This window comes from Mobula birostris, chromosome 8 (genome assembly GCF_030028105.1).
Source record: "Mobula birostris isolate sMobBir1 chromosome 8, sMobBir1.hap1, whole genome shotgun sequence".
NCBI lineage: Eukaryota > Metazoa > Chordata > Chondrichthyes > Myliobatiformes > Myliobatidae > Mobula > Mobula birostris.
The window spans coordinates 48,210,595-48,234,160 of NC_092377.1; the positions used below are offsets into that span (position 1 = coordinate 48,210,595).

Below are 23,566 nucleotides of genomic sequence, written 5' to 3' on the forward strand. Positions count from 1 at the left end.
GGACTGCCTCATGGGGGTCTTATAGGGATCTTGGAATCAGGAGCAGGGGCAAGCTTGCTTCATGAGGGAATGGGGGAGGGGTGGTTGGGGGAGCAAACTTGCCAGAGCCTGAAACCAAAAGTGCTTCTGTTCATCTTAGCTCCATCCGGAAAGTTTAAAGGGGCAATTTTAACCACCACCATTCAGTTCGTGTGAGGGAGAGGTCAAATTTACCTTCAAAGTTACAAGGTGCATTGACTACTAATCTTTTGTTTAGATTGTTTTAAATATGACTCTCAGGGCAGTAAATTTTCTGATGAGCAAACATAGGGGAATGAAATTTTGACATTTTACTATGATCATGCTTTCAAAACTCCTCATGCCGAGAGCACCTACTGCACCAACTTAGCAGCAGAAGCCAGCCAGATCACTGCTTGCTTCTCGTAAACCCTCACATAGCAGACAACTGTGATCCCTAAGTTATTTGTACTCATTAATTTTTAAACCCTGATGCCGCACTTACGCACAATTTCTGCCAAATCTGTGGCACACATTATAGTGCTTGTTTTGTACAGATTTTACTGCACCATTCTGATTGATTTTAATGCCATAGAAAAGATATTTTATTGTATCTTAATCCTGACACGACATGAAAATTTGATCAGAAAATTAATATTTTCTCTATTGACTCACCCAAACCTTCACCAACTGAAAATATAGATTCTAATGTGCCAGCTGAGGAGGACAGCAGCTTGAGGGCAGAAGGAGGAACTGTTAGAAGGGAGCAAAATGCCACCAACAGCTTGCAAACTCTTAAGCAGCAGCAATTTATGCTCAGCACCAACTGTGCTGAAGTGCTTTCCAAAAAGCCTCCAGTGGATATTGCCTAAAAATATTACTGCTCTGGAGGAAGGGGTTACTTGGGTCCTGAGCACGTCAGCGTACAGTACCACAAGCATTTCTTCAGCAAAGGATGTCAACACTTTGAGAGCAGTTGGTACTGTTAACATCTTTGTGGAGGAGCAGCCAGAGATTCACTCGTGAATTTGAGCTCAGCAGACTATTATCGAATGGCATTAAAATTCTGGCCATATGGAGGGCAAAAGCTCAAGAACTAATACCAGGCAGAGGAGCAATAGAAGTGATCTAAACAGAAATCACTCAAATCTTTGTGAGTCTTCAGGAATTCATTGAATCCTCTCAAAGGAGGTGGTGAGAGAGATAAACTGTGGAGGAAGATATTGAGTGGCATAATATACACACACACACACACACACACACACACACACACACACACACACACACACAAATGCACACACGCACACACTGAAGACAGTGTGAAATTGGCTTTTCTGTGTCTGGAAAACGCATCGGGAATGAAAGCCAGAGTTGTCTCGAGGAATTAAGTAAGTCAGTGCTATGAATTAGTGTGACTTCTAACTCAACATGAACAGTACTAAGGGAGATCTATGAGTATTTACCAATGATTACCATCATACAATCATTCAAACTCCTTCTAGGACTCAGACTTTTTATTTTGGAACTATTAAAGATAAAAGTTGAAAGACATGTTCTACTTTAAATGATATAGGAAAATGATTTTTAGTGTACTGGTGGACTACTGGATGGAATTATGGGTCTCCTCATTCATCTCTTCAAGGTGGTGCCTCCTTAAAAAGATCTTGCAATATGATTTCTAAATCACTCTTGAGAATTTACAGATAACTTTTCTGATTGCCCTTGACACACCGTGTGTATATTATACTGGATGGTGGAATAGTCTAATCCAATTAGGATTATCTTCTTTACTCTCGTTCTTGCCTGGGATGATTGACAGGATACTAAAAGCATCTCTTGTAATAAGTTGCAAAGATGTGAAGAGATTGCTCCTGAAACATCCATAGCAATCCAAAGTCTTGTTAATGCAAATAAAGATAGGTGCACAGATCATTTGGAAAACAACCGACTTTCAGAGATGGGAAACAAGAAGTTTAACAACTGAAATACTGCTTGATAAGATCATTATAATACCCCAACAAACCACATGATGGCAGCAAAAAGTTAGGAGTGTGTTTTGTTCGATGCAGCATGGAAAGGAAGGAAGGCTGCTTGTGATCCTCTCAGTAGAAAATTGTCACCATAACTGGAGGCTTTATGGGGATCACTTAAAATGTACATTTAAAACTAATAAAGGCATAAAGAATGTTCAATGAAAGAATAGGTAAGTTGGAATATTTGCTCTTTTGTTTACCTTTTGACGTATTAATAGAGATGATGTTTCATGCTTCAGTTTCCTGTAATCTTTTCAAGGGGGCTTTCTGTCTCTCAGCAATTTTCTTTTATTTTGAAGAGGTGTATGAACTAAGCCAGGAACTTTGTGCTAAGCAACCCAGTGCTCTTCAGTGAATGGGTGTCCAAACATGGAGCTGCCAGTTCACAAGTTAAAGCATCTTGCACAACTTGTGGCAATGAAAAAATAGAGAAAATATTTTGCCAATTCTCCTGCCTGGGAAGCTCTCCTCTTTAGTTTGGGCTGTTGGATAGGTGATATTTCCCAGGCTTCCAGTGATGCTGGTTTTGAGGCAGCAGCTGGGAGATCTTATCCCCGAGAGATTCATTCTTCTCCCCATGGGGAGGTGTTTTCCCTGACAGTACAGCTGAGATCAAGAATTCGATGTCTGTGAAATATCACTGTGAACCAGTGCCCTGCCATGCCATAATATACTGAAATACAATTAACACCCGCCTATATCCATCACTATCAGCTCCAGAATTTAGACTGTTGTAGTACAAGATATAATTGTCATTATAACCATTCCCATTGGCATATTTGATTCCCTATACATTATTGCAAGACAACACAGGATAGTGTCTGTGGAGACTAAGCTCCAGTGGTAGAATTTCTTTTGAGGCAGTAACCGGAGAAATTCCAGCAAATATTGTAGCATTGGGTGTTTATCTTTGCTTTGACTTTCCTAACTCACTAATGAACATCAGAATATAAAATCAATTGTAAACTAATTGAAATCATTGCAAACAAACCAGAGCTAAAGGAAGTATGAAACTCACATTAAAATTCTTTCATTCAGCATGGAAAATATAAGGCACTTTCCATCATTCATGAACATTAGGCTCAACAGGCTAAGGAAGATTTAATAAGAGAAACGTGTCATATTTAACATGATTTGTACTGAAGCTACATAAAACACCTTCAGAGAAATAAAAATCATAATGCAATTCCAATTGAGACTGGTTTAAAAATTGTTGTAAAATACACAATATAACATTGGCAAATATTTTTGTTTCATGTTTTACCTAAAATTTTGGTTAATTTGATAACTATTTCAAGTCTATGCAGTTACAGGAAATTCACATGTATACTTCATTAGCCCTGGGATGGAGTTATTTTAAAGAGATGAGATATAAATCAGTGAGATACAGACAGATATGAGGAATCAAGGACATTTGGTTGTCGGGAAATTACTTGGATTAAACTTTACTGTCTGTATTTTTTCAAGTCTCTTACCCATGCCCGTGCTTTATTGCTCAATTTCACAAGTTTCAGTGAACATTGCGTAAGACTAACCTGAAAAGACTATGCTGTGCTGTCTGTTCATGAAGCCAAATAAGAACCAAGACAAGGCTTGATATAGTTATGTAATTACGAACAATCCTTCAGATCATATGGTGATTTTCTATATGTATATGTTAATTTTTACTTCTTCAAATGGACTATTTATCATTTAAATCTGAATAATATTTATATAGTTTGTGGTTTAGTACATTGACCTGGGGTTTCCCAATTCCTAAATGTTATTTGAAGTTGCAGTTTCCTTTAGAGGAGTAGAGATTCAGACTTAAATTCATCTTAGAACAATAAAATAAAGTTTAAAAAAATATAAAAGTATAGGAAATCTTAAATAAAACCAGAAAATATTTGAGATATTTTGCAGGTCAGGCAGCTTCTCTGAAAAGTGCTACTATTTCAGATCAAAGACACTTAATCAAAACTTGTTTTATCCAGGTTCTAACGAACCAGAACTGAAATATTAGCATCTGTTTGCCTTTCCATATGCTTTGGCTGACTTGCTGAGGGTTCCCAACTTTTGCTTTTAGACTGTTTAAAAAACTATTAAGCAGAAACTGATGCTCTGAATTGACTTCACTTTTAGTACTCAGAAAACTGGAAAATACTGACAATGAATGGGATCTGAAATATTAAGGCTTTCATTAGTTGAAGAAATCCCAAAGCAATTCACAACCAACAGACACTTTAGATCACTACTGTAACAGCGGGGAAAAATATATAGGTAAAATATATTGAAAAATCATCAGTAAATCAGAATAATGTAACTGTACACCTGCCTATGTTTAAGCCACCAGGACTGGTTTACTTTGTATGAGAGATCTGCCACAGCTCTTTGAGGAGTTCTGACATTATGAAAGTCTTTCTCTCATTAGCAAACAAGGATAAATATATAGGTACACATACTTTAAATAAATTAAGGGACTCTCTGCATTACCTTCTCCCTTTAAATTTTCATGATGTGAAAGCAGGCTGGAATTTAACAGTAGTCTTTAATCCACACATAAGGTTGTGACAAAATCAGGTTTATGACTCCGGCACAAAAACTAGAAAACATCTGTTGTCTGGCAAATGGCATGTTCACTCTTCCAGCACTGTCACATTGTCACCTATATACCTTTAAGCAGGCAACATCTGTTTCTAATTGCAGTTCATGCAAGGCCTAGTGCTTCCTATGTTTCCTGACCTATAAAACCTAAAAAGGTGGCTTTCCACATTCATGTGGGTCCACTAACACAGCAGACTGGAGTTTGTCATGTCTTCAATATTACACTGGAAATTGAAAGACAGGAAACTGAAAATGTTCTCATCAAAACAGCGGCCCGTGGCTAACATTTTTGTTTCACAATATAATCTTTTCTTTAGATGGTAGAGATATTAGTGTTGCATGATTTATTGTGAAATTGTCTGATGTAATGTATGAAATTTTTCCATAACTGAACAATAGATGTTGGAATATTGTCTATTACTTCCTGTCAGCTGATTTCAGTCTCTGCTCTAACTCACTGAGGTGAAACCCTACAAGTTAATTTCTTGTTTTGGGATGACTAACTTTAGCCTTGTCTTTCTGTCATTTCCTCTTTAATTTCCTAACAGCCATGCTACATTTGAGAAGGCAACACAGCTTTATCATTTAAAAACAAAATCCTCTCAGTTCTACCTAGTTTTACTTTTATTTTTATTGACTTGATAATTTTGTTTTAGATCTGCACTTTGATAAAAATAATTACATTTTGTCTCAGTATTAAAAACCCTAAAAAAATTATTTTGATTAATTTGGTTTTCTTATTCCAATTAGATAAATATAATAATTTATTGCAGGATGTAAAGATAGGACTCAAGAAATTATATTATTTTGGTTCCAAGCCTTGATTGATAGTTTGAATTCATTAAAGTCAAATTTAGTTTTTACCATTGATCTGGCTCATTGAAAATAAGAAAATAAAGATAACTGTATCAATGCTAAGAATATCCATGCACTATTAAATACTATGTTTTGAAACACACACTATGGTTCCATGACAAAGTGCAAACTATAACATGTCTGTGATGATTGCCAACATGTTATTTCATCATTATAATTATTTTGAGATATTAATACTCAGATCTATAATGTGTTTTAAATGGTACTTACATTTGCATAATATTAATAGGGACCACAGTAAATTTATTTAAAGTTTTGCAATATATGCATATGTCCTTTTCATAGACTAAGATTGAAATCAGAGGCCACAGAGCATTTTAAATCATTGCAGTTATGGACAATCACAAATTCCACACTGCCATAAATGATATGTTTATGGTATCATTTCAAGAATACAAGGAAAATGATACTTGTACTTTAAACAGAAATCAAGGACAGCTTCAAGGATCATTGCACATAAAATACCACTCTTGCATTCTCAGATCACGCCTCCCCAGTGAAGACAAAAATATACCAGAGTAGCCTGCAAATATTTTGTTTAGATTAAAATGAGACCTTAAACACTCCAGAGTCAAGGAAGGTAAATAAAGGATTAACAAGACAATTAAGAATGGCGCTTGTAGATATAAATTAAACTGTTGAAATCCTTAGGGGCCACATTATATATGGTCTCTTGTGCATCGTCAAAAGTAGCAAGTGAGCTTAAGTTCTAAAGTGGGTGTTACATTTATCTGCACGTGATTTTGCAAATAAAATCAATTATGATAACTGGAACTAATGAAAGCTAATTTGCTGATATTGCTTGCCTCAGTGTAATTAGAGAAGCAGCAATGAAAGTAAAACTTCAGGAGTGAGAGAATAAATACTTTTAACAAATTTATTTCAACCTTGCTATTTGTTCTGTGCACTCTAATTGCAGTCAAACTTCTACATTAGGTTTAATTTAATGACTTCCAAAGCTTTAGCAAATCTCTCATTATTATTTTCTATAGCTCTTCCCTTTCTTTTCTTCTCAGACACCTTTTCCCTAACAGTCTGCCAGCTGTCAGGTTTGAAGTATGTTTCTTTTTAAAAAAGATTTTTCCACATGAATTTTCTCCTGCCTTCTGAGGCCTCATTCACTCAATGGATATCCACATGTTGACTCAATTCCAAACCAGCTGTTGCATCTTATAAAGCCATGTGCTATGAAACTAAAGGGAAGGTCTAGACCTCAGACAACATGCATTTAGTATGTGTTTGAACATTTATTTCCTCATGTAACATTTTTTCATTTATGAAGTGGGCAATACTATTTACATATTGTAGCCATTAAGGTAGTTGTTAGATCTTGTATCAGCTTTTGCTACAACTTGGTCTCCCCTCTAGTGATAAAATTGTACAGTAATTGAAACTAAGCTAGCATTTGGATATTAATTGCAATTCCATCACGAACTGGAGATGGTAGGACTGATAAGTACAAACGCTTGTACAATGAAAACACTTCTTCCTCCTTTTGATTCACCAATTTTCTGCCCTTCAGTGACTCCTCATCAGGGTTTATATTCCTGAGTAATGAAGACTATGAAGAATCAAATGCTGTTCTTCCTGTGATCACATAAATGTCTGCATAAGCCAGCCATTGATCGATGTCATGCAGATTAGTCACCACCAAGTTACTAGATCTGAGGTACTGCACCTAGCTGGATGGTGCAATAAATAAGAGCTGTTCCTGGACCTAAATAAGTAAGCAACACTTTTACTTCTGGTCCCCATCCAGTGACCCCTATTTAAAAGTGCACATTTGGCCACTGTAGAGAAAAGGACTGAGCCTGATTGCAACGTACTGTAGCATGCCAAATCCTGCCAGCAATCAGCTCCAGGCTACCTTCCAATATCCCATAAATGATGTCTATCTGCATTTACTTTCCAGCAGCATTGTCGCATAGCAAGAATCGTCTCAGGATCATTTTCCCCCCTCTCACAAAATGGACATTTATAAGGTAAGCACATGAGACAATCAGTGCAACGTTCAATTCAATATGGGGAAATAGAAGGTGCTGCACTATGGAAATTAACACAGAATTCTGCATGGTGGGATGGAAATTACCAAAGAAAGGGCTGTTAATTTATTTGTCTACAGAAGTACTCAATAAAGCTAAGAAGATCATAGGTTATATTGCCAAATGGATTGAATTCAAATCCTTTCAAGTCATTCTAAGGATGTGCTTGGAATACTGTTTCAAGTATGATCATCATAAATTAGATCATATTTTGCCCAGGAACAGAATGGAAACAATGGAATTTGTTGAAAGAGAATTGCCTGGAGATATAATTGGATCTTCAGCCTCAAAACTGGATGTCTTAGTCACAGTCTTATTGGTGGACTTAGACATTTCCATAGGGTAAGTGAATGAAGTTTAGGACAGATGTTAGGAAGTATTTTTTTTTACGCAGGAGAGGATTAGAGATTGGAAAAGATTATTTAATAAATGATATTGAGCTCAGGGAGCTGGATGCACTTAAACATCAGTAACTGAAATATGGTAGAATTGAAATCAAGGAAGCCAACAACTGAAAGGAAAAAAGAGCATTGCTATTTCAGTCTACGTTGTCAATCTGTATCCCATGAAATAGACCCACGATGCTGCTTCTTGAATTGAATAGAGCTAGTGCATTCAGACAAGTTTTTGTTCAATCAAAACTAAAAAAAAATGAAATTAGGGATTAAATATAATGACGTTAAATTAAATAAAGATTTTAACCTCATTTACAAAGAGAAACTTAAATTTGGTTACACATCCATTTACATATGACCTCTAAATTTTAACAATGTCTGTCCTTATATTAGCATATGGCTGTTTAATCCATGTATAGGTTTTATTTAATCAAATTAGAAATCCTTCTGCTTCTACTTAATCAATGTGACCTGAAATCAAGGGCAGGTTTCAGAGTATATGACGGATGGAAATAACTAGAAAGAGGCTGGCTAAAACAGATGACTGAAGTTTTTCTTAGCTGTGACCCACAGAAACAGATGAACTTGCTTCACCTCACATCTAGTGGTAGTTGACTTTTAATCTCAGAACATGCTACTGCATATTATGCTTTTCAAAAATTTCCTAATTTAGTCTTGCCTGCCTCCTGTTGGTGAGTTGGCAATCAGACAAATCTTCAGAAGACTGCCCAGTGGTTTATTGATCAGTGCTCTTGATCGGGAGTATCAAGCAAACAAGGTATTCCAGCTGCCAGTCTCCGTGATTTTTAATTGCAATACACTCCAGAGAATTTACTGTAGAATTTATGTTACAATCTATTCTCTTATACAGTCTGATAAAATAGTAAGAGCGATTAGTTTCCATCCCCAGCCCACACCCTCATTCCCCTGCCTCGAGCATCATGTATCTATACTCATTCAGAGTGAAGGGGTTGCAGTGCTGATCAATTTGCTGTTTCTCAATTGGCATGTGCAGATTCTATTGGCACATGAAAAGGTTGCTGCAGCTCCCAGGAACAAGTGTTGTTCCTTTACACTTGGCTGCCCAAGCTGAGGTGAATAGTATTTAATCTCACAAATACCTCAGAGAGGGAACATCTCAACGATTTGCAAACTCTGGTATAAGAATACATTGACAAATTTTTGAAAACACACATTTGAGTTTGTAATTTTGTATCTGGGCAGTGGACTGTGAAACTTGTCAATTGGTTTTTAAAGCTTTGTTAAAACCAGAAAGCACAGATGTTAAAACTAGGTTCAGATGTAGCGACAGATGGTATTTGATTATGGAGCAGACTGTTCGTATAATACAAAGATGCTGCTTCAGCCATACATGAGGCACTGCAGAGAGCGGTGGTGGAAAAGATTTCAGGAAAATTTAGAAAGCAGGTGGTTCCAGTGGTGGTGTCATTTCAAACTGTCTGCTTCTGATGTTGTGTCAGACAGTGACACTAAATTCACCCGATAGCCCTGTTTACAAGGTTCTTTTCCAATTTAGATTTAAATTTGAGTTTGGAGTGTAGAGCACTACTGATAATTTAGATGGTAGCAGGCTAGATAGGAAAAACAGAATTGCTTTTCTTCAGATTTTAATCATATATTATCACAATGTGTATTCATACATATACATATCTATTATATATTTCTTTTATTGGTTATACAGCAACTGGATGTTAGTCTTCTTCCGGGAATGCTGGTAACCAATAATCCTTGAATAACAAAATTGGACTAGATTCAAATATTACCTTAATTGCACTGAGGTTATTATAGCAGCAGATTAAAGTTTTAATTGAAGTGAGTTTTAGTCTGTGCTCATTATATTAAAATTACATCTTCCTATTTCTTCAACTTCAGCACCTCTAAAATTGCATATCCCACTGCACTATATATTTGTGTTTCAACAAAATAATTAATGCATGCCTCTTTTTATGTCAGCCTGATTTATGTAACCGATGCTATATTGGCAGACAAATGAAACTGGAGGAATAGTCCCATATTACTGCACTACTCCGTGCAATAACTGGTATGTTACTGAATTACAACATAATTATCACATGACTGTGTAGAAAAGATTATACAATGAATCATATTTTGTACCTTTCTCACATTGCTGCTCTCTGTCACTGCCATTTTTAGCATATTTGTCAGCTAATCTTTTATTTTTGCTGTGATTTCCATTTGAAGTTTTTAAAAAATCTGTACACTTGTCTTCTGAAAAATAGCAGGTTAAAAAATTCCTTCTGACAAAACTTCAGAAGAAATTATTAAATGTGCTCAAAATTGCAATAGTTTGAAAATTTATCATTTTGTCTCCAAAAAAAGTAGAATTTATTGTTAAAGGAAATAATTTCTGAAAGCATGCTTATTGATGGATTTCTTTGGATGGAATCGTGAATATGATGATGAATATATTTCATTGTCCATATCCTGCTTGTTCTTCTCTGCCTGACAGTTAGTTGGTCAAAATTATTTCATGGCCATCACCTTGAAAAATAAACCAAAGTCAGAGTATTTCTAAAACCAAATTTTCATCTCTGTGGTTGGCAATATTTGCTATCCTTTTATAATTTTAAGTCCATACACAATTCTACAGTTGCAATTGGAAGTTGTTTCAATAGGCCAGGTACTTTTTGATCTTACCTCTCAAATTTGTTTAGAGTGTGTATGACATCTGATTTATTTTACGCCTTGTGTAAAATTGTGTTTTTAGTTTTAATTCAAATTGTAGAGTATGTAGTCTGGTGATCAGGTATTGCCAGAGTTGGGAGGGGAGGAAGCTACAGGTGATGGCAGTTAGGGTGTGGTTGCATAAGTGCCCAGGTAGGTGCTTGGTTTTGTGGAGTTAAGACAATGATCAGTATCTGTGATAGGGTCAAACTTCAGGTAAGTGACCTTGATTCGTTGCCCTGTGGGTAATCATTGATTTGGAAAAGGAGATTGATGGATTGGGCGGATTAGTGGATGGTCATAAAGTCTTAGGGATGGCAGGTTGGAGTGAGATTATTGATATGGGTGCCAGTGGAGATGAAAATGGTTGGAAGAACAGGCAGATGAACACTCTAGGGACTGGGCTTGAGGGATAAAATGCAAATAAGTGACTTAATTTCGTGTGATCCCAATTTACTGGTATGCTATGAAAACATGGTTACTCCCATTACAATATGGATCAATTTCCAACCCATTACTTCAAATGGAGCTTCACACAGGGAATTACATAATTTGATGTTCTTGTGGCACTGATACCACATCAGATGCATGTCTGTAATTCCTACCATGATGTGCCCTGGTCAATTTTCATGAGAGATGTGAAATAGCCTGGAAACATTTATCACTCTTTTATTGTTTGATAAGTACATTTTCCATCTCATAACACTGAAATAAATATAGTTTAGTTATTGGGCAACACTGTCTATTCTCTCACAGATTATTTTTTTGAAGCATGGTGCAGAACAAAGTATGTGAAATGTATTTTTATTATTTTGATTAATAACTGATCTTCTTGAATTACTTAAACTATTTTAACATTGGTATACATAGAATTAAAATATCAGTTTTAACTGAACCTTGGAGGGAGTTATTTATTAATTAATAAGATATTTTTCTTTGTGGTGATGATTAATCAACAGCATCACACATATGCTGGGTCATTCTGCAGGAGAAAGTATGATATCCAGGAATATTACCTATTTGAAGAACTGTTTAAATGAAATCCACCAGGTGCCAGATTACATTGATGAATTCTGATGGAAGCTCCTCCTTTAGACACTGGTTGACCTTTGATCTGTCATCAGCATTTTCTGTTGTTGCTGAAATGAGGTCATTTAGTTGCCCTTCACAAATCTATCCAAGGTCAGAGACATTATAAAGCATTTTGCTTATTCTTCAAATGTTAATGCTCTTTATGTTCTTGCTTGTAATGGTATGTAACCTATAGATTAACATTTTAGTGTTACCAACAATCTTGAACTAGCATTTAGATCTGCCAATATTACAAAACTATTTTCAAAAGCCTTAAATTGTATTTTTTTTCTGAAATTCTTAATGAACCTTTTAATACATGTAATATTTTTGAGTTTATTGTTTGGATAGTTAAATGTCTTCTTTCTTTGAAGTTAAATTTATCACTTTTTCAGCATGGAAAAAAATGATCATCCAGTCATTGAATTTTCAGAGCCATTTTTGATTACAGTGATATTTTCTTCTTTTACCTACTGTATAACTAGAGTAGAATCTCCACGATCTGAACATCCTGTTACTTCCAATTATGTTAGATAGTCCTTAACAAAATTGCTTAAACCTTGCATTGTAGGTCAACTGACAATGTATCAGTGATGACCAAAGTGTCTTTGTTACCAGCTTTGGCCTCAGATGAATAACAGGGTACTGGAGACATACCATATGACAAATATGAGCTCTGCAGCCATGCATCCACTTATCAGTTCACGATTAGGAATTAATTTTTTCGTCATGCTACTCAACTCTAGAGGCCTCAAAAGAAACCCCAAACTGAGGAATCCAGTACAAATTTTACACCTTTGTATTTTTAGCTTATCGTTCCACCTGTACCTAACTTAATGCTAATACATTTATTCTTTAATTAATAAAATGTATGGGTAAAGTTCCAGTCCACTTGTTCACCAAGGCTACAATTGAATGACTGGCTCCACCACAATATTTTGAACTATATTTCCAGCATGTTGCAACAGGAAAGTAATTAAAGCTTATGGGGAATGGAAGACCAATTCAGCCTGTGGCCCACCCTATTCTAGAATATCCTGGGATAACACATTTAAAATTCTGTCTCTTTTCTGCAAATATCTCCAAGGCCAGGCCACACTTTACATTATCTCTGCCATTGCGATTTTTGAGCCTTTATTCAAATATTCTGTGTGTGTCTTTGAAATATCCTTCTCCATCTTTCGACACATCATTGGTAGAACACTGATAAAACAAAATTATCATTGATTGTTTCTACTGATAGCCCATGGCTTTCCATCATTTTCCCCTCTGGCCTGCGTTCATTCTCACTTCAATTTCCTATGATCATAACACAAATGTAATCTGTTGTTGAGAATAGAAAGAACAACTATCCACATACAGAAGATGTGTTAGTATATGGTCACATTATTTGTTGCTGCTTCTTATTGCATGTTCATTTAATAAGGTTTCAGCTGACCTTTCCTAATTATGTAAAAGGCCATAAGGGTTCTCATTACCCCCTTGATTTCATCACCAAATGAATGGAACATTGGACCACATAATAAGAGAATGGGCACATAATAAGAGAGGATGGATTGTCCATAATCCTTAGGAGATGGATCTTAGAACTTAGATGAACGAGCTAAATACCTTGATCTGAAACCAAGTTAAACCAGGAAATTTTGTTTTTTTATATTTGTTGTATACCAGTGTATGAAGTTTGGTTTTTGGTAGTTTGAGATTCAATGATGAGTATCATTTCTGGAAATAGTGCCAATACTTTTTACATTCAAGATTGTGTTCCACTGTGCAACCTCTAATCATATGATTGCTAGTGTGGCCAAAAACAGCAGATCTGTAGGTTGCTTCTTTCAGTCATATCTCATTGACCTGCTCCTCTGATCTTCCGATAGATGAATTGAATTTAGAATAGCTTCATACATTGTATCTTAACTTATTTCATACATTATATAACATATGAAATCAAAACTTTCTTGCTTCTAACTTCAAACCCTTCCTAATGAATATGGAAAATAATTACATTCTATCCTTTCTTCCTGGTTTTGATTGTCTCTAAACTCAAATGTACCTTATTTGTTAGGTGAGTAAACCTTCCTTATATGGACAGGCTAACTTTTCTTCCCATTTTTTCTGACCACAGGAAATTCTGGACTGTCTCCCACACCAGGTTTCCCCCAATCATCAAAACTCTTCACTTTAACTCTTATGAGTAGATCCATAATTGACACTCCAACTGTTTTTCAAAATGTTAAGTGATAACAGAAGTACATATTGTTCCCTGCTGTGAAATGAAATAACTATAAAGCCTAGTTATTACTTAAAAGCATTTTTAATCGGGTTCATTAACAACCTCCATTTTCAGCTGCTGCAGTATGTTTAAACATTTTTTTTAAAAGTCTGTGTTAACTCACTAGTTAAATGGAACTTTTACCTAACACTTGCCCTGGATTTCTCTGTGTTTTGTTTATGCGAAAAGCTTTGAACTGAACAAATGTCTGGCATAGCTCAAAATGTCATATTAAAAAAAGTTATATTTTAAATGTTACACTTCAAAGGGTAAATGATATTTGAACCTGACTGTTTCCAATTACATTAGGCAAAGAACCTCAAATTCAAGGAATCCAAATGAATCATTTAAAAATACAGAGGATTTCTGTTAATTTGGCCATTGGTTAGTCAGGGCAGCCACTTATTTGAGAAACCAATTAAAGAACAAAAATTAATTGAAAAAAATTGCTGGGATTCCCTTCATTTATTTGGGACGTTATGTTGCTTACTTGGGGCAGGAGAATGTTGCCAAACAGATTCTAACTAGCATCAGTCATGCATACTTGTATGGTCAATAGATGCTACGCAATGCTTTGAGCAATGTTTTTAAATACCATCAGTTGTATGTGTTTGTGTTCAAGAAAGTGATTTTTGGTACTGATTGTTGGCATGAAATAAACAGTAAGAAAATTTGGAACTGTTTTGCTCCCTGTGGTTTCAAGCACTAAATTTTAAGGTATTGACATTCATCTTGAATGTTACAATGAAAATGAAGATTTGGAGTATTCCATCATCGATAGCATTGTATGAAGGCAGCCCATTATCTGCACTGTGTGTCTGTGCTGATTTTGTTCATTGCACACACTGGATAAATTCCTCTGTCAAAAACTATTAGGAACTAATACATAGTTTTATAGTACTGTAGTTATATTGGCAATGTTCTTACTTGCTTTGCATTTTATTTAAATACACAAATTGTTAGTCAGTTTGTCTTTTTTATACTTTATTAACTATTTCCATGAAACTTCAACTAATTGGGGCAGCCACTTAATTAGCCAAAATGTATTGGTCCCAATTAACTGGAATCTACTACATATAAAAAATATCAAATGCAATTAGTCTCCACTGACCTCAGGATGTTCATATTATAGCATATTTTTATTAAAAAAGTAACATCAAAATCCTCCATTGACCTTGAGATAAGCTTATGTAAAACAATTTGATTTTGGATTTACATTATCACACCACTTTAAATGGAACTAGTGACAGTCCAATACCCCGGCATACAATGTTCCTCAATTTTTTACTGAACAATACACTGTGAGATATGCTGGTTTAGTCAAGTGTTTGCACACATTGGCTGTTAATGTCTGGTGCTCGGAGGGTAAATCAAATGAATTTATAGTGAAGTGGCAGGAATTCTTTTCCAAGCTGTACTGAATCCATCTTTATAACTTACTCTCATAAATTTATTTCCAGATAATCTTATCCACATTAAAACCAACTTATACACAAAGAAAAAATAAAAGTAGAAGCACAGGTAGTACATAAAGAAATTAGCATGCTTATTTCTTCTCCATCAATTCATTTCATTTGCCCTCTACACGTGTAATGAAAGCATCCGGCCACAAAAATCAAAAATGTGAAAGGCAAACACAAAATAAGTGCAAACAATGTATTTGGAATTATATTTATTCTGCACAAGCTTGCATATATACTGCACATACATTCAGTTTAGAGAAGAATGGAAGGCACACAAGGCAATTGAACTACTGTAGTCTGTAGGTGGTACAAAGCAAAGGTAAAAGTCTGGATACCATACAAAAAAGCTTAAAACACACAAAATAAAATCGGTTATTCAGCAAATGGTTTTATCTTCAAAATTTAGTAGCTGCCAAGCAGTATTTAATAACCATTGCTTAAGTCAGTTGGCTACTGCACCCCATAAAATGTATAGGGATCATCATTTCATTAAATGATCAATTATTACAGTACATCCCTGGGAATACAAAATTGTACACCTTTGAATAAATTAGGATAAATTAAACCAATAAATTATGCAAAGTCTTCAGAACAATTAACAACAACAACAAAATTCCACAATCAAAATGGTCTCTAGCTAGAAAAGAAAATCAAAACACTGACTATGTCAGTTATAATTACTGCACTATTTTCAAATTAACAAGTATTTAATACAAAAAGGAGCATAATGCTATGTACAACATATTGCTAAATAATATAAAGGCAGTGTTTTTGTCACTTTTCTGCAACTATATACACACAAGCGTTTTCATCGCAGGCAGTTCATACCCCATAGTTCTCTATGACAAGATGAGTGTGTTTCATTCAACTTCACATTCTGCAACAGAAGTGCAATATGTAGTAACCATTTCCAAAATAGCCTTCTCCCTTGTCATTTAATTTTAAGGGAGTTCTCAAAAAATAAGTCAACATTAAACTACCACTTAAATAAAATGGTGTGGATAGGGTTTAGGTAAATTACAGAGTTTACAAGTGCAGGTGCTTTTGATGTAGCTGCTGATTTCTATGCCACTGACATCACCACAAGGAAGGTCTTAGGATTCATCCATTTACTCTCATTTATTTACTGGGTAGATGCAATATACATTCTGTAAATATTTTACATGATACAGAATTCATAATGAATAATGAATGCAGAATTTGTGGATTCTGAATACAATAAACAATGAAGTGAACTTCAAAGAATTTTTATAAATCTAATTAGAATTCCAAGGGCTAACAAACTTACATGTGGGAAAATTGGCAGTTCCCCCCCATAGGAAATTCAATACATACTTAATGATCAAATTCACATCATGCATTATATTTCCTGTGACAGCATTAAACACAGCAACAAATTAGATATGAAAGATGTTTATTTTTAAGGAAAAGGAAAGCATTAATATGAAAAACTAATTAAATTTTTGAAAAATGGTAATTTAAAGTTAGCATTTCTCGAGGGCTCCCTTTTTAAACTTTAGTGGAATATTTACCCACATATTTTTAATGCAATTACTTTACAAAAATCAAAAGTATTAAATCAGAAACTTAAAGCAGATTACCAGCTTTGATACTCAGAGGCACAACCTAACTGCAACAAAATATGCGAGTAAATACCTCGTACTATTTAAATACTTGAACTTAATGTCTGCCATGTAATTTTCTCAGTATTGTGAATGTTCTCTGCGGCATATCCTGCAATAGTCATAAATATAATTGTCGCAGAGGTCACAGCAAAACATTCTCTTCACAAAACATATTTTCAGCATGTCTAAAATAGAAAAGTTGTCCATCTAAAGGGGAAAAGTCAGCTTTCACTTCACACGTATAATCACATCATATGAAATATTGCTTCTATATACTACCTTTATAATCTATGAAAACACAAAATCTGCACCACAGTTACAAAAAATTGGCTTCTACAAGATTTCCCATACTTGAATGCTGAGCAAACAGTTGAAGAGGAAAAAATAATTTGCTTTATCAAACTGTTCTAAAAATTCTCTTCAAAAATTTTTTTCCAGCTGTTTTATTTTTATAAAGATACAATATATGCATAGCTATCACTCAGTAAATCTGGCATTTATTGCAGTTGGTTATGAATAAAAAGGAAATCCTCAAGAATCCCAAATTAAAAAAATGTTCAGCCACACAAGGCACAAGAACAATTATATATGTGGGAAATTGGGAAATTGAAGGTGTCTGTATCCTTCAAGCTGGTGCATTTAAGGTCTAGGCACAGGATATCACCTCAAGTTTATATGCAATGTTAAATTTCTATTAGCAATAAGAATACAGAAATGGGTAATAATTTACAGATATATCATCCATCATGAGCTCATATTAAACTATATAAATTTCCAGTCTGAAGCATCTGACCTCCTGCCTCTTTTAGCTGTTACATCATGAATACGTAAAGTGTATGCCAGTATAATGACAGCAAACCTTGTGAAGCAATCAGGATAATCTCAGGTTTATAAGAAAAAAAAGTAGCTGGAGGCACAAAGGCATTATGGCTCTCATAAAAGCATTCCAGTTCAAATGAAATTTCCAGAACATTCTTTATATACTGGACAAAGTGAATTAGGTTAAATGGAATTACAATTAGACTGTTGAATGCAGTTTTTATTAAAATCATATTACAAAACTATCCTGTTCAACTAGTTGTGCCATTATTACAGAATAAAATATTGAGATGATTTAGAACCCATTCATTTTGATTCTGTACAAAATGTTAGGATGTATGGTACTCCTTGCAATTTTGTGCACAATTTAATTATTTAATAAACCTTACACTTATTCTTTAAACAAGGAAACAAGAAAGTAAAGCCCTTAACTCTGTTTATGATAATCATCGCACCTCTAATTGAGACCATATTGTAATGACAGCACAGAACTGTTATCTGGTATTCTTCAAGGTCAGTCCTATAATAGGATCACCAATACTGATAACTAATTTCATTAGACAAGTTTGTTTTCAAATTTTGTAGTAACAACATGTCAGTACTAATTGAGACTGAGTGATTGGTACATAATTCTGCCAGGCAAAGCTAAGTAGTCAGGACAACGCAAACTCAAATGAAGGACTCAGCATTTTGGGGGCACACCAAAGTTAAGTTGGCAAACTCGGTTTAGATGCATAGTGAATACAATGACACTTGATTTTATTGTCTGCATTTCCTTAAGTGTACAGACACTGCAAGTGCTCTCTAATTGTGATTGGGTATTTCAGGCATTGTGCTACTAATTTGATGTCAGCAGGTTTTTAAGGCTATGTGTTGACATTAATTGCTCCCTGCATTTCATTCCATCAGTTGAACTTAAAGATAAGTTACACTGTAACATTAGGGTCACTCACATTGTTATAACACCCAATTCCTCATAATTTAAAAAAATTGTAAATGTACAAAATATTAAATTTTGCACGATTGAGATTTCAAGTGCTCCGATCATCTTAAGAGAAAAAAAATTCAAATAAGTAAAATGCAATAAAAAACAATTTTTTAAAATGCTCATCGTTCAATGATTCACTCTATTTCTGCCACTGCAAAGCCAACATTTTGTTCTTGTTTGTGACTAATTACAATTCAATCATCAGCATTTCTGACAACAGAATAAAAAATAATGAATTGTAATGATAGCTTCAGTCCTATATCAATACGAATGTTTAATTCATTAACTTAAATGCAACATTTTACATAAATCAGGACTTTTAAAGTGATTCATTCACTGAAAATGTTTTCTCAACATTGTTAATCTTTACCCAACAGAAATAATAAAAATACCATTTTAAAAATTACTTTGGTTTCAAAGCTTGAAAACACAATGTAATTTTGTTCCAAACTATCCACATGCTTCAAAAAATGTTGATGTATTGGTACATCCAGCAAAACATCAAGGTCTGTAATGCTGATATCCAATACAGAGAGTTCCATCAGCCAGGCCCCTTTTTCTATCCATCTCAGTCTTAATTATCCCAGAATATTCTCACAGTTGGACCTGGAACATCTATACACAGAAAAATTCTAATCTGGAATACTCAGTGCAGGATGTGTTTAGAAAAATTGTTTTGCAGAGACTATTTAGCCTATGTATTTATAAACTGAAATTAGATTCAATATTGTTGAATGGCAAAATGAATGTGTGTCAGGGAAGAAATTTTTCTTTGCCTGTGGAGGATCAGTGGCGTAGTAGTAGTTCCTGCACATTATACTCCACTCGAGATATAGCTCAATGGAGGTCAATGGAAACAAATTTCAGAGGAGGAGTTCAACAAGCAAATGCTTCTATACTGCAAGTTCAGCTCTTGCAACCAAAGATGAATTACTATCGTGTTAAATATAAAAAAAGAAAATAACGAGTCCTAAATTTAAATTTGTATTATCTTTGTCATTTCACTTCAACCTGAATATAGTGAACAAATTTTTAAAAAAACTTTTGAGTTCATCCTAAAGTGACGGTCACTTTTCTGTTAAGAGTCTAACGGTGAGCATTTAATAGTTTTGAGACCAGTTACCCTAACAAGCTATACTTCTGTTTGATATTACCTAAGATAGTGGACTGTAAATCCAATGGAAAATTTTCCAATAATCCTTACCGATGAAACTTCTAATGCAGTATCAGCCTTTCTTGCAGCCTGGAAATTGAGTGAATCGCAGCTTGCAATCTGGAATTTCTGGCCTGAACACCAGGAATTCCTAATGACAAAACCTATTTAGCATCTAACTGGTAGGTTTGATTTTATACATGGGCTTAAATTACAAACCAATTAGGCAAAATGAAATGTGTAACATACCATAAACCAATAAGTTTAACGCAATTTAGTTTCAAATAGGGCAGAAACAGTAATAGATCCATTTTCAGTCTGTGGGTACATGAAATTTAGCTTTATACCAAATAATGAGCATTGGCATCCTTCCGTACGGAGCCACTGGATTGTGGTGAACTACCATGTTGAAGATTCACTCTTAAGATAAATTTCAAAAAGGTGCAATAATTATGCCAATCCTTTTGTAATAGTATATCATAAATTGTGTATTCAGAAAGTGCACACTTTCCTGCTTCATTTTGTCAGAAACTCCTATTAAGACAGAGTGGCTATATTCAAACCCAGTTCTAACACTTCATTATATCTCAGTTTAGTCATTTTAAAATATATTATGTATATGCTGGCTGGTGGGTCTGATTGACTGGAAATGTGTATGGTCATCAAACTGGATTGGTTTAAAGCCAATTTTGTCTCAAATAAACTGACACAGATAGAACTCTACATCAGTCATAACACAGAGGTTTTTTCTCAGTAGTAATTATGTTGGTAAATAAAATAAATACGCTACTACCAAAAGTCACACTCTAATAACAATTAAATCAGGCTAATGAAGGTATTTTCAGTATAACTGCATAAATATATATATTATATATAAACTTTAAAAATTATACATGGTTCAGCATGTTCCCTTCATCTAATTACTCGGGATGCTTTCAGTAGTCAGTGCCAACACTAAAAACCAAACTGCTAAAAAAAGGAGAATGGGGCGAGGAAGAAAAAATCTGCTGCTTATGAAGTGGTATCAAATCAAGCTTAATATTTTTTATGTATTTGCACAAATAGTGTAAAACAGTTTGTAATTTGTTTCATATAGTTGCAGTTAAAAATAAATCAGATTAAATCTGGACAATTTCAAGTTCCCTGTGGTGAGCATCTTAGTTTAAAACAGATTCTAACAGCATGGCATGTTTACGCACATATGACTTTCAGTGTCAATAGAACATTTGCACACTATGTACAAGTAACCATTTTCACAAAGAACCTGTATTCTAATTACAATTATGTGCTCATTGCACTCAGCAGTTCTCTTATAATGATTTGCACTTTAAAGCACATTTGTTTTTGTATTCAATTTTTTTCCCTTTGTACCTGAACAGATTCCCCCCAACTTAAATAATAACAACCTGATGTCCCCTCATGGTTTGAAATGTGGTAAACTGACACATTCTCAATCATTTAATATTCAAGTTAATTTTCTTCAGTTAACAATGCAAACTGTTACTTTAAGGAGCAGAGCCAGGAAAAAAAAAATCTCAAATAAAGTTCACAGCACATTTCCATGTTTGAAAATCTGTCAGTTTACAGGATATTTGGACTGAATAAATACATTATGCTAGAGATTTAAAGTTTTATTGGGGTACATAATAGCTAATGAACATCCAGCAGGCAGGATAGCCTCATTTTAAATAAATGCATTTTGTTTGTTAAATTTTGCTGAATACTAACAAATCAACTGGGGTTTTTTTTTATTTTTTAGTAATCTTTCCTCTCTGGATAATTAAACCTGTCTGCTGATTTGGCCTGTTATGAACCTTTCCTGAATCATCTGGGATCATTAGAAGAACACAGGAACCTCACTGTGTGAAAGAAGAATTACTCTGCCGTGGAGAAGCTAAAATGAAGGAGTCATTTTAGTGAAACTACAGAATGCTAATAGAAAAATCTCTTTTGGTGGAAAATTGTAAGATGGGAATCAAGGCAACATGGACTGACATCAGCTAGAGAGACCAAAGAATAAACGCATTCCACTTGCAGGTAGTGATTATTTAGATATATAAATGACATCATAGGTATAGTCAAGCTATATGGTGTATGCTAGTTGTGGGGGGAAGGTGGGAAGATCAATTGGTATCATGCCTGAAAGCAAAACAATAGCAGGCTTAAACATCTCTGGTAATGATACAACTGGGCCAAACCTCCTAGTGTGTAGTGTTGTATCCCATGACAGTCACTTTACTGTTCCAATGATGTCATAGTTATTTGCCATTTGCCACAACTAATCATTAATAAACCCTATTGTCTGACAGAGCAGATCTCCTCAGGTGTAATACCATGAAATATCAAAAATAAAAGTACACACTCACGCTTCATTTTTCTTTCAGTAAATCAAATCAAATAACCTTCAAAACAGAAGGATTCAGGTTTCAGCATTAGTAGGTTCAAGGCTGTGGAGAATAACCTACTGACAAGGTCAAATGTAAAAGGTAAAACATCATGGAAAATTAACAAATTAGAGCTATGTAAAGCAACAATACAATGATTGGGCATCAGATTGGAAAAGGGTATATTACGTCTGACGGCTCTGGGCATCTTTACTCGTGCAGCAGCTCTTGCAGGCAGTTTGGAGATTTGAAAACCTCCGGGACTTCACTGTCCAGCTTACAAATGACCTTGTAGATGGCCTTCTTCCAGGAAGGATCAACGTCTTTGCCTGCAACAATGGCATTGAAAAACTCTCGTAATGTGATCTGAGCCACTTCCAAGAACCTCTCCGGAACCTGCTGATACAGAAGGAGACAATGACATTAGTCGAGTTTTCAATTTCAATCCAAAGTCTCTCATTTATTAAAATGGGGAGGGGTGGAGGCTAAGCTTTCATCGTTCTTACCAAAGCTTGCAGCACTTCTGCACACATAGACCCTAAATATGGAAAAGTTTGCAGTTCCCAGTTTATTTCAGGATGGCTGTTTCTGGAAAGATGATATTTATTTATCTTTGCAACAACCAGACTTAACTACCTCTACACTCAAAGACACAGGTGCAGTTTGCAAGCTATTAACATTTTCTTAATTTTATTCTGATATAAAGTTTAGGTGTTGCAATTTACAACAAACAAAAGAGTGCTAAATTAATTATTTAAACTAAAACATAACAGTTAAAGTTAGTACTGAAAAATCCAATGGCAGCTTCTATTTGTTGGAAATATTTTCCAGATATTTAACATGGTAGTACAGCAGTTAGCACGATGCTTTACAGTACCAGTGACCTGGATTCAACTCCTGCCACTGACCATAAGGGGTTTGTGCATTCTCCCTGTGACTGAGTGGGTTTCCCCTGGGTGCTCCCGTTTCCTCCCACAGTCCAAAAACGTACCAGTAGGTCAGTTATTTGGTCTTTGTAAACCATCCCGTGATTAGGCTAGAATTAAATCGGGGGCTTGCAGTGTGGCATGGTTTGAAAGGCCGGAAGGGCCTACTTTCGTGCTGTGTCTCAACAAATAAATGTATAATATTTATAAATATGTTAGAAAATAACACCTGGCAT

At 34.9% G+C, this 23,566-nt stretch overlaps 1 protein-coding gene and 1 long non-coding RNA gene across 4 annotated transcripts in view; one reads left to right on the top strand and one right to left on the bottom strand.

Annotated features, from left to right (window-relative positions):
* Window positions 1-2,081: 2,081 nt before the first annotated feature.
* On the top strand, window positions 2,082-22,382 carry LOC140201291 (uncharacterized). Its single transcript, XR_011886823.1, has 3 exons — window positions 2,082-2,200; window positions 7,402-7,471; window positions 21,780-22,382. It is a non-coding gene; the product is annotated as an uncharacterized lncRNA (long non-coding RNA).
* prox1a (prospero homeobox 1a) overlaps window positions 15,628-23,566 on the bottom strand; it is a 106,644-nt gene continuing 98,705 nt past the window's right edge. For 2 of the 3 annotated variants that reach the window (XM_072265147.1, XM_072265145.1), the window contains exon 5: window positions 15,628-22,803. In XM_072265147.1, the coding sequence (XP_072121248.1) occupies window positions 22,615-22,803 (189 nt within the window). In that variant the 3' untranslated portion in view covers window positions 15,628-22,614. The remainder of the gene's footprint in view (window positions 22,804-23,566) is intronic. The other variant, XM_072265148.1, reaches the window with a different exon arrangement.